General features: G+C 38.5%; 2 protein-coding genes across 2 annotated transcripts in view; both read left to right on the plus strand.

Moving 5' to 3' along the window:
• The first annotated feature begins 6,524 nt into the window (after positions 1–6,524).
• On the plus strand, positions 6,525–9,922 carry nppc (natriuretic peptide C). Its single transcript, XM_032525757.1, has 3 exons — positions 6,525–6,744; positions 7,800–8,093; positions 9,577–9,922. Exons 1-2 carry the CDS (start codon positions 6,652–6,654, stop codon positions 8,070–8,072), a joined length of 366 nt encoding a protein of 121 aa, XP_032381648.1. The 5' UTR covers positions 6,525–6,651; the 3' UTR covers positions 8,073–8,093; positions 9,577–9,922.
• Positions 9,923–14,671: 4,749 nt separating this feature from the next.
• ncl (nucleolin) overlaps positions 14,672–16,548 on the plus strand; it is an 8,972-nt gene continuing 7,095 nt past the window's right edge. Inside the window, exons 1-3 of the mRNA XM_032525739.1 lie at positions 14,672–14,883; positions 15,938–16,036; positions 16,185–16,293. Of these exons, the coding sequence (XP_032381630.1) occupies positions 14,866–14,883; positions 15,938–16,036; positions 16,185–16,293 (226 nt within the window). The 5' untranslated portion in view covers positions 14,672–14,865. The remainder of the gene's footprint in view (positions 14,884–15,937; positions 16,037–16,184; positions 16,294–16,548) is intronic.

Genomic DNA, 16,548 nt, shown 5'->3' on the forward strand with positions numbered 1-16,548 from the left:
AACAAGTCATTCTGTAGAGCGCAGATAATATGGCTATTAATACTTTCAAAACCATGAATGACATATTGTACATCCTTGTGACTCATTGTGAGTTTTAAAAGCAATTGCCCATAAATTACATATTGGGGAAATACTGTTTTCAAATAAAAAGAAATAATTAAGGAAACAGTGTGTTGGAGTGTTTTTGTGCAGTGGCATTTGTCTAGCAATAGGACTCTTCATTTACAGACAAATTATTTGAAACCGTGATTCAAGACTATATATCTGCGATTAAATGTCCTGTTTCCATGTGGTTTTGTCACAGCTTGTGCTACCCAAACCCCAAACACACATTTTCCACATGGTTTGAAACACACCAGTGTTAGAGTGGCTTAGAAAAAACATTTCTGCCACCAAGTATGTGTGGTGATGCTGTGAACACTGAAATAAATGCTCTAAAAACAGTCTGCATATTATTCACTTTTATGATTTTAATAATATTGGTAACATTGGCAGTGACATCAATAATAATGGGGGCAATTTAAAGTTAGTTTTACATAATGAATAATTATTATCATTGTAGCTATTTTTTTGAAATGATGCCTTAGGAGAAACATGCTGTCACACTGATATCATTGGCCCAGTGTTTGGTGATCTTAGCAATTTGTTCATGTGAAGTTATACAGTCATTTCAACTGCTAAACACAAACCCAGTAAAAGAAAAACCCAGACAGTATCTTGTGGTCCAGAAAACAAAATATCTGTGCAAGAATAGTTTTTGACCTAAGAGCGTCTTTCATATGTTCTTTCCTCGTGCCCCCAGATTGAAATGTTTTTCCGACTGAGGCAATATGCTATGAGAGAAAAAGATTACCCACGGGAAACAATCTGTGGAGTATTGTTGGCGCAAGAGTTGAATATATAAACAGGAGACTGAATGGTCAGCAGTGTCATGCCATTAAAAGTAATGCATCATTTTCTATATTAAAAATTTCACAGGGAACAGGCATTTTTTTGTTCACTTCACCTTTTTAGACATCTAAAAAGATGGCATGCTTGGAATTTGCCCACAGTATTAAAGTGCAATATAGCTGTGATATAATGAGAGGTAAAATCTCACAGACAATTTGAATTATTTGTAGATGACAGAACTTTTCCGCTTTTTAGTCATCTCAGTGTCTGCTCAAAAATCACGAGTATATTTTGGTTATGGAATTACAATAAAGTAAAAACACAAGTGCATGCTTTGGAAGGGGCAATAAAACTCTATTGTTCATAGAAGTATATTCCACTTGTGGGTTTGTTGTCCTTTGTGTTTGGCTTCATGCATGACCAACGCTGAACAACATTTTGGAGGGATTCCATCTTTCTGCGTAAAATCTGCAGGCATCCTTGCTTGTTTGTTGGGGGTCACTGGCAATCACAATGTTATAACAGCTTGTTTTTACTTTTTACTTTTTATCTCAAATTAATTCATGGACTGGTTTGCTGCAGAGAAAGGACCTGGGCCTGCTTTCCATAACATGGAAACAAGCTTGGGTTGTGATGCGTGATGTATCATAACTTAAATCAAACACCAGATACTAAAACTGAAAGAGAAACTGAAATAAACATGTTTGCAGCAAAAACAGGGTACACTATTTACACGCTATTGTAAGATTTACAAATGTAAACAAGGTTACATGAAGGGAAAAAAAGATCTACACTGCCTGAATATATTTGCACAACAGATTGAATTCATATTTTACATTTCTGTGCAGAAATGTAGAGATCTTCATTGGATCTATGGAGGTTATGTGTCACTGCTCTCTGATTCGCTACAGGAACAGCTATTTAACTGTGTGGATTTCCCGTGGAAATATAGTGCAAAGAAACATCTGTGGGTTTGAATGTACAGGATGATACTGACAAATGCACAAATTAAGATCTGTAACATTCACAACAGAGAGATCCAGATCAATTTATTTTTGCTTCATGAAACCTTTATATTTGTAACTCTTATACAACATAAAAATAACATATGCAAATATTTGGATCCGTACTAAAAAAAAACTCTGAAAAATGTCATAGTTTACATGCCACATAAAAAATAATGCAATAATGCAACAAAACATCAGCTTAAAAGGCAAAAGCAACCTCCTAACCTTCTTGACCCTGCTATGTGTGTATACAGGAGTCTTAACTATTAATTATCTTGCCATTGAAGGCAAGCTTGTTGTTGGCACATGTGAAAGCCTTCAGAGCACTTGTGTAAAAAGCATTAAAATTCCCCATGCAATAAAACTGTTATTTATAGGACTGTAACAGCCTTGTAGTTTGTCTTACACAAACCCCAGAGGAGGAACCAAGACACTCAATCCTGGCATAGACACTCACTGCTAAGGCGTTTGCAACACATGGCCTCTTCGCTGGTTTGTATAGCTTCCTGATTTTTTTTCCAGCCACATGAAAGCTAAAGGATTTATTGAAAATTAAGCGGATAAGAATTTACTCCAAAGACAGAGCGAGAAATGGGGGAACAAAAGTACAGAAAAGTAGGTGCTCTCAGTGACCCGTGTGATGTCATATGGAAAAGTATGTAACATTGTTAAACATTACAAAAAAAGAAAAACTTGTGACATAACACTTGAGGCTTTGAGAAAGAATGTGTCACTCACTTGTTAAAATTCAAAATAAAGGACTTAGCAATCAGAGAAAAATGCAAAAACCAGAGAAGTCATCACAGACACAAGGTCAACAGAGTTTAACAGTTCCACGTTGTTGTGAAAGTGAAGTTGACTGCAGCTAAGTTAAGATATGAAGTGACTCCTCTGTGAGACCCTCACTGCAGAGTGTGATCTGTTTTTTCCAGCTGGAGTTGCTGAAAGGGGCAACCCTCAATTAGTTCATAGGATGAACTCAATGAGACTTCCTTTCATCTTAAGTATGGGGAACAAAAGCATCTCTCCTGATAGCTGGCATTGTGGCACCCCATTGACACAAAAAGCTGGTAAAAGAGCAGGGAGACTGTCATTCTTGGAAAAACAAAAACTTGATGACAGGGCAGTATGAGCGTCAGTAAGTACATTAAATGTACAAGGATATAATGTGGTGACTGACAAACTTTCCATTTTCACATTATATTCTTGCACGAAAGAGCAAGGCTTCCAAATGCAGGTTCTGTGCATTGCAAGAGACTGGGAGGTAACAAAACTGTCACAAGTTTGATTCCAATAACAGCTGTGTAATTGAGGAAGACACTAAATTTCCATCTACGCATCCTTGTTAATTAACACTAAAGAAAAAAATCAGATAAATTATGCGCCAAAACGTTTCGCTCGACAGTAATGATGTGTCAGTGAAAGTATTGCCGTTGCAGTGATTAAGGAAACAGTTGTCTATAAATAGCGTTTTACGTTTTTTTCTTACATGAAGCAAAGTTGGTAGCACGTTTAGTTTAGTTTAGTTGATTTAGTTACCCATTAAGAAGTGATTACTGTGCCCACTCTCATTTGACTTTCCTCCAGCAGCTTTCATTTGATTGCAGTCGGTTTTGGCAGAAAACAATAGCCATCAAAATCGTTATGGCATCTGTTGAATCACAATTAGGATCACTTTGGTCAATAAGTACAATAGCCTCTAGTTAAAATCCCAGATCCTTGGGAGGATCTGGCAAAGAAAAAATGAAAATGTTCATAACTGACTGTCAAAGTTCCCTGGAGCAAGGCACATTACCCTGAAACTTCCCAGGTGAAGCTCAGGTAGAGGACTGCTAACATGTGCCTCCGTGCCGTGTTAAGAGGGCAAAGAATAGTAAAAAAAAAAAGAGTATGCATGTACAGTCAACATTCCTTGAATTAACAATTGCACCTTTGATCTCCTGACGTGAACCCTTTTGTGTTTACAGACATACACGTTTATGCAGTTTTTGAAAGTAACATTTTCCTTACACAATCATTTATATTAAAACTCTGCAATATATTCATATCAGTAAATCCTTGGTTTCCTACATACTGTTGCATAATGATATAACACAATGGTGTTTCCGAGTTCACAAGAGGTTGTCAGTCTGTTGTTGTAGTGTCTGGTTGCTCTTTCCTGGGAAAAATTCTGCCCAGCAATGTGTCTACTCATGCCTGAGCATACCGAAACAAATAGAAGAACAACTGGGTAGTTAATATGAGTAATGATAATCACCATGATTGAGCAGAAACAGAAGAAAAAAGTGCCAGGCACTAAAACTCAAACTAAAATGTGCTCTGAGCGATGTCACGCATTTTTGGGCTACACAATTTTTTTTGTCACATACAACAAACATTTCCTCACTATCCGCTAGCTGCCTGTCCCCTGAACACATTTAAAAAAAATAAAAAAAACAGCCTCTGTAGACAGCCCAGGATCCACAAACGGCGACAAAAACAAACTGTGCCAACCTGCAACACGCAATATAACAAACAGAGTTCAAGACTATAACCGACAACAAGTAATTGGTTGAGGCATCCCCACAGCAGTGATAGCACGGAGGCTACTTCCACAATGCACATGACTCAAAAAACTCCTTTTTGTCGGCTAGAGGCCGGGCTGTCTACAGTGACCGAGTTTTTTTTACAGTGTGTTTAGGGGACAGGCAGCTAGCGGATAGTGAGCCCTGGTGTGCAACCAAAGAGAGAAACTCATCAAAACATCACCTTTGCTACACAATTCAATACAAATCCAACACACCTCCTGTACACATTTTAAGGTTGGTCAATAGATAAATATGAAAAATCCACTTAAAATCAGGGATGTATTGATATTCTTTAATCACATTGCCTAATCTTCTCTGCACAGTCTTATTAGGATTTCCATGTAGGCGTACTCCTGCTAGGCTGTGAATAATGAGTTATCTTCACAGCATGGTATTGATCCAGTAAACAAGTTACAACCAGGGTTATTCCCTTTTCGGCACAGCAAATACTGCCACTCTGTGTTCCAAAACAGATGGTGCTGCCTGACATTGCAGCTCTGCTCTGCACACACAGATTGCTCCAGAATTATTTCACACTGCAAAAAATATATTATTTTTTACTGACTTTTTAATTTCACCTTAAATACGCATATTTCTAAAACTGTGTGAAACCACCCGTCTGTGTGCTAACTAGTTTAGTTCAAGTCTTTTCCATATTATGTCATTCTCTTGACACTGACTGAGTAATGTACCAACTGTAATTTATTTTAACATGTGGTTTTTTTAGACCATCCCTGCACTCATTAGTCAAGCTTTTAAAAACGGAATGAAATTATGACATTCCATCTCAAATTAATAGATAAGTCAACAGGCAATGCCTCTCATAAGATTAGACAGGAAATGCTATTAAATGTCATCAGGCAATCATCAAGCACAAAACTGGATTAAAAGATGGTTCTTTCGGGTTCAGCTTTCTTCCTGGCTTTACGGAGATAAATCAACCTCTACATTTCAAATTGTTTTTTGACTATACATTACTATACTATATTATTTCTGAAAAAGCTCATTATACTGTAAGCATGAAATGAAGGCAAGTCTAAAGAACCCGTTGTGGTGCTATACACAGAGGGTATTCGCTTAAAACAACATATCTTCCTTTTTGGAGAGATCATGTAGCATTAAAGTAATTAAGAAATTATTGCTGGACCTGTAGTGTGCAGTAAAGACAAAAGAAATCAGCAATATGGAAAATTGGCAACATATATTCTGTAAGATACCCACACGTCTACAAATCCACAATTCACATGAACTAATATGAATTGTGAACTCAAATTCTGCGCACGTCACTCACATGGAGACACATTAACAATTCCTTTAAATATGAAGCTCCCTTCTTATTGTAAATCATTTCTGTTGCATAAACCATCAGAACAATTTAATATTGAATGTCCCATGGTGACAGATATCATCTCTCTACATAAAGTCAAATTTCCAGTGAGCTCTTTGTGCACAGATACTTCAATCTGAAACACGATCTTGTTATTTGTGTCACACCAAAAACTACCGCAGACATATCTACAGTACGTATTTCAAGTGCGATTTCACTTGTTTAAGTGTTTGTTTGGCAAATGACACTTCACACTTGACCATATAATTCCAATTTAGACAATAAGAGAATTTATTTATTTCCAGTGACAGAATTTTAATTCTCACTTATCCTGTGAAGAAAATATGTCATTCACATTCTCACAGTATGATATGTGACTGAGTGGCTGGCATCTTAGAAGTCTTTCCTCTGCCAAAGTCGCTCTTCAGCACTTGATGCGCAGCCTTTGAAACCACCTTCGATTTCAGCCACTGCATCTCAGCCAGAGGTCTAAAAGTAAAAAAAAACAAAAACGCTTTGAGGCATTTTGATAACTCATAGCCTATCTCATTTCCCCCAAATCACCGATGACCGGAGCTTTTATCATTTAATTCATCCCTGGCATGACGTGCTAAGAGGAGGTAGAGAAAACAGAGTGTTGGCGAGGTAGTAGGACCATTACGCAGGTTATCATGACATCACCACGGGCTGGCTATAAAGCGGTGAGAACCAATACACAGAGTTAGAAGAGCACTTGAGGAGCTTTGGAGTAAAGGACGGACTGAAGACTTATGTTCAACAGCTGATTGGCTGCTGCTATCGTCCCTCTTTCTGAACTTCAGCGCAGAGGAATCCCTTAAAGAATACAAGACTTGTCAAAATGAACTTGTCGTACTTGGTAGCGTGTGGACTTATGGTCACCCTGCTTTCAGTAAGGATGGGGGCAAAGCCTTTATCTCAGACGCAGCAGAAGGTAAGAAGAAGTCACTTATATTCTATTACTGAGAACTAATAACCGCTGGGAGCTTTATGCTGCTTCAGAAGTGAACAGCTGTTCTTTGGTCCAGGAGCTCATGACTGTTGTTTTACGCATCATATTTCATATCATTTTAGTCATGCTTAGCAATTCAGCAAAGGCATTTTTTCCACACCCTGAAACTAAAACATCCCAGTTATTGTGATTGCATAACTTTATCTCATAAAGAGATAGCAGGTTTAATATCAACCCTTTTATACTTTATAACTCCCAAATTTTGCTCCCCAGCATTTGTCAGTTTTAGCATTTAACCGCAAAATGAAGTCATTTTGACAAGCGCTTACAACAAAAACAAAATCAATATAAGAAGCTACTTTACACTATGAAAATATTGCGTTTCAACTTGGAATTAAACAAAATTAAACTAAAATAAACTAAACGGGTTTGTGCGTAAAATCTCCATTACGCATAGAATTTGCCTGTAGAAAAACACCGAAACACCAGAAATGATCACTTGAAATAAAAGCTTTAGTTATTAGTTTAGATATCTAGAATTTAGGATGACTGCAAGTGGATGCCACATCCTGCCGTCAGACCAGAGGAGCGAGTTATAGGCACCTGTCTTGTGACCCTTACCTGCAGGCCTGAGGTCTGAAGTGCCAGAGCTGAAACAATAAAAGAGTAAAAATGAAACTCAATGACCCTTTCACGAAACAAACTACATAGATGGTGTTCTTTGAGGTTTATATTTGAATAACTATAGCAGTAGGCCCAGTTGTAGTAGTAGTAGTAATAGACAGGACCACGATCCATCTAATTTAATCCCACAGGGATGTGCGTAAAACTGACCAAGTTATTGCAGTTTCCCTCTTGGCCAATGCACGTGGTGTTTGAAAGAGTTTGTATACGCACCAAGTTCAGTCCCCCCCCCCATTTTAAATCAATTATCCAAACGGCTGTTCTGCTCAAAGAGGCAGCGATGATGTATTAAAGCATATCTCTTTGCACAACGTGTTTACTCAAGGTATTTTTTGTTTTAATCTGTGTTGCAGTCTCTTAGAAGTTTGCTGGGCGAGGAGCTGGCGGAGTTTCTGGAGTCAGAGGAGAGAGAGAGGCGACTAGACGATGTGCGCTCTCGGATGCGGTTACTGCGAGATTTACGCATGGACACCAAGGCCAGAGGGATGTGGGCTCGTCTCCTTAACGACCAACCCGCACCGAGGAGACACAAATCGGGAAACAAGAAAGGGGGTTCCGCTTCGCGGAGTGGCTGCTTTGGACACAAGATGGACAGGATAGGAACCATCAGCGGCATGGGTTGCTAGGGTTGGATAAGCGCTGTGATGGTGAGTTTTCTTAAAAGTCACGGTCACACTTCAAACTTAGACTGACTATGACCTGACATACTGACATATACGCAGAACCAGGAGAACCAAAAGGAAGAAAGGATGTGTAGAAAAGGAAGAATAGGGGGGGGGGAGACAAGGAGAAAAGAGCAAAGACAATGGTCCTGTGTATAGAAGTATGGTCAAAACGGATAGAAGGACAGGCATTTGATGATGTGAGGACAGAAAGAAGGTAAGCATTCGTTTTTACCTTTTCTCTTTTGTGAATGGTCAGGTAAGGACTCCATTAAGTGAAAGATGAAAGGCTTCCTTGTTTCATCCAAGGTCCTTAATTTGTATATTTGCAGAAATGACTAAGGCAAGCAAGCAAGAATGACAGAACAAACAAAGAAAAGATGTTCTTTGAGTAATTTTCTCATTGTCGTCGTCTCAGGACAGTGTGCGCTTTGCATCTACAGTTTGGCCAGTTTAGAAAAAACATCACATCTGAGTGGCAGCAATACAGTGTAGAGTGATGACCATGCATGGTTGTATTCTGTCAGGTGATGAATTTACTGTCAGGGTCAAAGATCATCTTGATGTAAGAAATCCCATCAAGCAAAACCCATTTCACTATAGCCTATGTCATTAACATCAGCTGACTGACTGACTCTTCATTGTGGGAAGTGTCGATACATGAGATGATAGTAAGATAGCATGATGTCTTAAACTTGTGATATCATCAAACCTTGACCAACAGTCTAGAAGTGTTCCCTCTTCAGACATGAACTCCCTTAACAAGACAGCAGGAAAGCCCACTTAATCTGATGGAAAGTGATGTGTGGAAAACAATCTAGTGGGTATGAAGGAAGTCCACTCTTGTATTCACACACATCATCGTGAATGACCCCATCTGCTTTATCTAGAAAAAATGTAACATTTATCAAGTCAAAGAAAAAACACAAAAGGGAGGGAGATGGGAAGAAGTGATGCAGACAGGCTTACTCACACACATTATAAACACACAGCACCCTGCGGTGGCCAGGATCTTTCTGGGAAACCCGTTAGTGATTTTAACAAACCGACAAAGGGGATGTGGTGCTGAATGAAGTAATGAGGAAGCTAGGGGACGCACAATTAGTCTTGAGGCTTGAGGCCTTTTTTGCGGTTGTGACAAACTGTGAAATCCTGGTGTGATTTAGTGACTATCGTGTGTGTGTGTGTGTGTGTGTGTGTGTGTGTGTGTGTGTGTGTGTGTGTTTCATCAGCAATGCATTGTAAATGTGGCAGTCTGATAGATAAGTGTTCATTGAGGGGAAACGGTTAAGAGTCAGGGGCAACACGCAAACAAAGCATAAAATCAAAAAGTACATTTGGAGATTCAATCATGATGAAAAATGTTGAAGTAATTAAGCATTACTTCTAAATTACTGAATAAATGGACTTGTGTGACTTGAGGATACTCTGTCTAACCTAACCTTTCCTGTTTCCTCTCTTTCTCTAGATCTTTGGACGAAGGGTTGGATAACAACGGTTCAGTTTTTTTCTCACCTGAGGGAGGAAAAAAAGAAAAACTCATCAAGCGACAGATTTTCGGTACGAAAGTCAACACGACCAGCATAAACACAGACTAAGATGACAATGCTAAAAAACCCTCATATAAATATATAATAAATATGCAGGTATATATATATATATACATATGTGTATACCATACAAATGGTCAACAGATGCATACAAGATGGCGGACTATGGTGTTAAAACTGCAAAACTGCAAAGCTGTATATTGTTGCTGCTGCTGCTGCTGTACATTCACGTACTTCATCTTCCCCTGCATAAATGTATTTATGTTTTAAAAAAACTATTTATATGTTTATAAAAAGAGATATTTATAAATATGAGTTTTATTTATGTAACATTTTGAAAATGGATGCAAACTGCAGGTCAATTCTGTTTGTAACATTTTTCTTTTGTCTCAAATAGTTGTAAATGTTTTCAAATATGATAAAAAGAACATTCCATGTGCACTTACATGTATCCTCTCAGGGTTTTATGTTTCAAGGAAGTCTGTAAATTTGAGTGACTGAACATTTTCTGGGTGGCTTGCAAATGAGAAAGTGGTGTCTTGGATATGTCAGCTTGTCAGGAGCTAAGTTAAAAGCTGCCTTGTTATCAGGTCAACCACCACTCATTTCTATGCAGATCAGATTTTGAAAGGTTTTGCTGGCAGCGAGTGTGATACAACTTTCCACACCAATAGAGGACCTACACAACACAGATTTGGAGATGTATTATTGGCATCATAGGACCTACCTTTATTCAGTGCAACTTTTACAGCTGGTGCAGAGCAAATGTCTCAGCTTGTTTTATCAACATAAGATACCCTACAGACACAGTTATAAGTTGAAAATTGCTTACTGAGGTAAATACAGATGCACATTACAAAAGAAAATTGAACTATAACATTACTTTTTATAGTCAAACTGCGGTTTGATTCCCAAATCACCAACCATGTTCATCTCTAGTTGTAAAGAAGTCAGTGGGACAAAGCATTTAAAAACAGACATGTTCATGTTCTCCCTGTGAGCCAGAGTTTTAACATCCAATGCAATATGAAGAATACATTTAGGTGGATTTATGGGGCATAGGAACTTAAGAGATTCTTAAAGCAGTAAGTGTTCATGTTTTGGCAGTAACTATTGGAACTTGGAAGAAATTCAAGCCTTTACTTCCATAGTTTTCTGTTTTATGATGATGGCAATAATAATGCCTATCTTTATTTATATGGAGAGCAGATTTTCCAAAGTGAAATGCATGAAAGGAAAACAGTAAAGTGTACAAATAAGGACATAAATGTGTGAATATTCAAAGAAAAAAAGATGGAAACATATAAAAGCAAGTCCACAAAAGTGTGTTTATGAGGAAAACGTGATAATGAATTGAGGTTTCTCAGACAGGTTGTTCCACGGTCTCAGAGTGTAATCCCCCTTAAGGCAGTTGAGAGCCAGACAGGCCGTAGAGGAAGATCTGTACGCTCTGATTCTTTTCGGGGAACAAGTCAAACATTGGTGTCGAATGTGTTTTAAAGAGTTGTTAACCTTCATGACAAGTACTTTCACATAGATGACTTGCACTAACATACTCCCACACTAGAGGGAAGCATTGAGCTAAGGGAAAGGAAGAAGAAAAGGCGAGACACCTGTTGCACAAAAAACAATGGACCCCATCTATGAAAAATATTACATTTGTAAAGGTTGAATGACTCAATTGAGAGACTTTGTGTCCACTGTGTATGATTTTTTTTTACATAGCAAACCCTTTTGAATAAATGCCAAAAAAACACCCATCCAAACACACAATCAGGAAATAATTGAAAAGAAAGAAATACTGTACAGAGAACAGTGACATTAAAGGGTAAATGCTACATCCACACACATTCACACTGAAAAACCAAAGGCAACACAAAACCACCCACACGCACGCACGCACGCACACCTCCCATAGTTGGTGTCTAAATTGCAGGAACACTGCAGTCACAAAAAAACTAAGAAAGGAAGCAGTGTGCAAAACATGACAACACCTGTTAAACATGGATAAAGGGACTACTGAACAGGATACAACGGCCCCACAGAACTTAATCAACACCACTGTGTCAAACCCAATGCTCCACTTTGTTAGCTTTGTTAAACGTCTGTGACTGTCTGTCTTTCTGTCTCTTTCTGTCTCTTTCATCCATTAAAGTTGCATCAAAGGCCAGTGTACAAAGATAAGTAACCTTGTGTGAAAGTGCAAATCCTGGAGTCTCAAATAAGCTATAAAGTCTGACAATTGCTCTGAATGGTTGCATATTTTATAAGGTGAATTGATGACAACTCAAAACCCAAATATTAAGAATCAAAGGGAAAGCCTCATTCATTGACACCACAGTAAAACATCTCTGTTGAGGTTTTCATGACAAAACATCTTTATATTTTTCATAACCCCAATTATATTTCTGTTGTTGCACTTTATCGTGTTCTGAACCATGTTTTTCAAGCATTTTTGGGCTGGAGTTTTGCATACGATGCGCCTTATACAGATTTTATGAACACTCATAGTAAGGTCATGGGTACAGTGCTTGAAGATGTCCTTTATAACTCAAGGAACTACAGAAATTATTTCTTGAACAAATACACCAGTATCTATAAGTCCAGGAAATAATATGAAAGTGCTCTAAAGACAATGGGTAGTTCTTGTTACTGACTTTGGGATTTTGGTGAATTACACGTTAACCCTGTTGAAAATTCAAAGAACTACTTCAGTCAAAAACTCACACCAGCAGACAAGAGTGTTTAGTATTTAACTCCATTACCATTGATGCAAACACTGACAAAAAATATTGACATTTTAAGAAATGTTCTTACCTTTGTTGGATTCAATCAATTTAACCCATCCCTGCAAAACAGCAGTGACTAACAGTTGCAGGAGAATAGCTTTGTCCATTCCATAAATCCAGCATAGTTTATTTTAAAGAGAGCAAGAACATTGTAATAAAACATGTGAATGTGACACAACTCTTAAACCAGACGTCGTGTTCAACGGCCAGGTGGAATACAATCCAAACATTTTTCATGTTGGATGATTGAAATGCTGAAACACACAACTGACGTTGACTACATGGTTCCAAATCAAACTTGCTGTACCTCCTGAATTTCTTTATTAATAGAATTCACACTTTACACAAACAAATGTCCCCCTGAATCCCCATTAAACTCAACCTGTCTTCAGTTAAAAAAAAGAATTTGACTAATTAATAAAACTAACAAAACTAAACAAATAACTTATATCCCCACTCACTAATAAAATGATGGGTAGCTTGTGAAACTCCAGTAATATATACTATGAAAGAGATGCCTGTTGGAATGGAAAGTTTTTCTCTACCTACTGCTCTGTGAGGGATGTGAAATGCAATGCTGCCTCTGTGTGGTGTTGAGGGTTAATTACTCAGATGTGCTGTTGGCGTCCCCTGGGATTCAACTGAGTCTTAGATGAAATACTGTGCGCACACACACACACACACACACACAAACACACATAGGCCATACAGACCGTTGAAAGGAAAATTGTCTAATTTTATCAAAAGTTCAAGGACAGCTAGTAAATGGATCTGTCAACCAGCCAACAAACTCTAGATGACAAGTCCTTAAAAAGGGGAAATCTTCAATTTGACAATTGGGCAAACTCCATCTGCTGAAGAAGATTGAATGATGTACAACCTCCAGAACTGTGACTATTTGGCTCTTACATGGTTGGGGGTGGCAGTAGCTCAGTCCATAGGGAGTTGGGTTGGGAACCGGAGGGTCACTGGCTCAAATCCCCGTATGGACCCAAAAAGTTGGGAGCGTGGATTGGTGGCTGGAGAGATGCTAGTTCACCTCCTGGGCACTGCCAGGTGCCCTTGAGCAAGGCACCGTACCCCCCCCCCCGGCCACCCAGGGCGCTGGTTCAGCTGGCAGCCCACTCACTCTAACATCTCTCCATGTATAGTGCATGTATGTATTTCAGGCCTGTGTGTGAGTACTAACAAAAAGTGTGTACACAGAGTGCAGTGCAGTAATTTCCCCATTGGGGGCTAATAAACAAATTATCTTATCTTTGTCTATTACTTTAACATTTGTCCTGCCTTGGTGGCTGTCCGTTCTGTAGCCCACATTTGTTTTGTTTTTTGGGTTATTTTTTTTATCAGTAAAGGAAGAACGTATTAAGATATTTTGCTGGAGTAAAAGAGCTACTACCACCAGCATAAACACAGTATTATGAACAAAATGTACCTAAACTGCCAAAAGTAAAAGTAGGCTACTCATTTATTATTTCTATTTCTGATGCATTAAAAAGCAGATTTTCAGTGGTAAAAGAAGTATACCAATGTAAGTAGCCTACCAATGACACAGTGTGAAAATACTCTACAGGTGAAGGTCCTGCCTTCAGAACAGTAGCCTACGTAATAAAACTGTAAGCCAAAGTATTATTAGCTAAATGTAGGCTACTTAATTTAAAGTATCAAAAGTAAAAATCATACATCAACAAGGTGGGCATAACTTTATGGAAATTTAATGTAGTCTGTAGAGCAAATAGCATAGTTAATTTATTGTTAGTAGCAGGCTACCTCAAAGTTGTAAATTAGACTACTTGAGTTAATAAAGTTACGTTCTCAGGCATGACTGTACCGCTATGTGCAACTGGTGCAAGCCTACTGGGGTTTAGGGTTTAGTATCGTATATACCAGTGACTGTATAAAGAAGGTATATAGTAGCTTTCCTACTACACGTGTTTGATCAGTGATGGCAACTGGCCAAGCCACGTGGTCATTTAAACAGCTGCATGGGATATAAAGATGTTCAGTAGCAGTGAGTATCGGGGTGTCCAAACACATAACCTAGATAATAAATTAATGTCATACTGTCAGAACATAATTCCGCTTGGACAACTGATTATCCATGTCATGTTTTTATTTCGTGTATTCATTTGTTTATTCATTTACCGTATTTATTTATAGGTACAGTTAATAAAAAAAGATGTAGGTGAGGCGCGGGCACGGTGCAAATGTTCCACCTTGTAATTGGTGGAAACAGTCGGGGGGGCGGGTCGATGTGAACGCGCAGAGCAGGAGAGTAACGAGCGCGACTTCGTTTCCTCTGTCTTTCCTGTCCAATGTACCACAGAGCAGGCTGATCCACGTGTATACGTTAGCTATTTCGTAAATTGTTTCCAAACGTCCAGTTACTTGTGTTTCATTGAAACACACAACAGAACCATGGTGAAACTAGCAAAGGTAAGTCCAAGTGGCATCCATTTTATTGTTTCTAGGGTGTGCGTTTCATTTAAAAAGCTGTGTTGTGCTACGCATGAGGCCTTTACGAAGAAGTTGCTGCGTTTGTGTGAAAAACGGAGCTGATACCGGGGGTATGTGTCTGCGCATATTTCGCTGCTAATGCGTTACGTTCATTAATTAGCTACACAGTCTCTGAAAGGATGTAAGTGGTCGAAAATGCACGGTGATATCGAAAACGTATTAAACGTTTCTTCTTGTTCGTGATCGGCCATGTTTGTGCCTTCCTGTTGGTTTTCTGGCCTGCTAACGCTTAACCCACTACTCAAGATGGCATTCATGCGCGTTCTCGATTATAAGCATGGAGTTTTGCGATGCATAGACGGATTAATTAATGGCCACAAACGTTTGCCAATTTATACCAACATTTACTAGAGAACTATTTAAAGATATAACATTAACCATTTTTAACGTTAACGTGCAGTACATGTTTAGCATGGTGGTTAAAAGTCCGAATGCAAAGCCGGAGTTTAATTAATTGTTTGCATACTAGATAAATATACGGTTCACCGAGTTTTCTTTTCTTTCTGACCGTAACGGTTTAAATTAAAGGTTGTTGCATTTCTTCCTACAGCCGTCTTTTTTTACCTGCTTAGCATGCGTTTTAGAACCCCGTCTACAAATTGCAAAATGTAGCTAACATGCTAGCATACCGCCCTCCTGAGCTCCACGTGGTTAGTGCGCCTGCTCGGAGACACACGAGGTGAACAACCAAAACCGAGAAACCAGATTACCGCCCAGACACTTAACGTGGCTCTTATTTTTCCCACACAAATAAATGTATTTGGTACAGTAATTAAATCATCATTTTTAGCCACGATGTGGCTTAAACTTTAAAGCTCTACATGGTGTTTAAACCCCAATGTTACTAAGCACGTTGAAGCTGGAGACCCAGAGTACCATTCCCCCTACACTTTATTTTTTAATTCCGTAGCTAAACCTCAGTTTTGATTTAAAGCAAAGTTTTTTTAAGTTTTTTTTTTTTCCACTTTTGCAGGCAGCAACTAAGCAAGCAACACAGAAGAAAAAAGCCCCTCCACCCCCCAAAGAAGTGGAAGAGGAATCTAGTGAAGAGGACAGCAGTGATGAGGAAGAGGTACTGTATTTTTGTTTGAAGTCCTAATCAAGTCAAGTTTTGATAAATCTATATAAATTATTACAGGATATTTCTGAACACTTAAGTCAAAATGTAGTGCATGCATGTGTATATATTTATTTTGATGTATTTATTTTTTATATTCCAGACTCCCCCCCCTAAAGTGGTGAAGAAAGCCACACCAGCGAAAGCTACACCAGTTGTTAAAAATGGTGCTGCTGCCAAAAAAGCAGAAAGTGAGGATGATGATGATTCTGGTAAGTAATTGGATTCAGTACACCCATATTAATTGGATGTACGAATCTACAAAAGGCTAACCACAAGGTCCAGTTAGTGTCTTTTCTGGAGCTTTTGATTGTATTGCACAATCTTAAAGCAAAAACTTTAATTGCATTCATAAGATTTCTTGCGATGGGGGTAGTTTCTTTTGACAAAATAAATAAAACATGCACCATACATACTATAAAGGTGTATTTGGACACAATCATACCTCCTACAAATGTGGGCTTATC

This window comes from Etheostoma spectabile, chromosome 9, assembly GCF_008692095.1.
Source record: "Etheostoma spectabile isolate EspeVRDwgs_2016 chromosome 9, UIUC_Espe_1.0, whole genome shotgun sequence".
Taxonomy (NCBI): domain Eukaryota; kingdom Metazoa; phylum Chordata; class Actinopteri; order Perciformes; family Percidae; genus Etheostoma; species Etheostoma spectabile.

Excerpts from the sequence above, each read along its gene's own strand:
- nppc (XM_032525757.1), top strand. The coding sequence starts at position 6,652 with ATGAACTTGTCGTACTTGGTAGCGTGTGGACTTATGGTCACCCTGCTT. Across the intron at positions 6,745-7,799 it reads TATCTCAGACGCAGCAGAAG|TCTCTTAGAAGTTTGCTGGG; the intron begins GTAAGAAGAAGT and ends TCTGTGTTGCAG.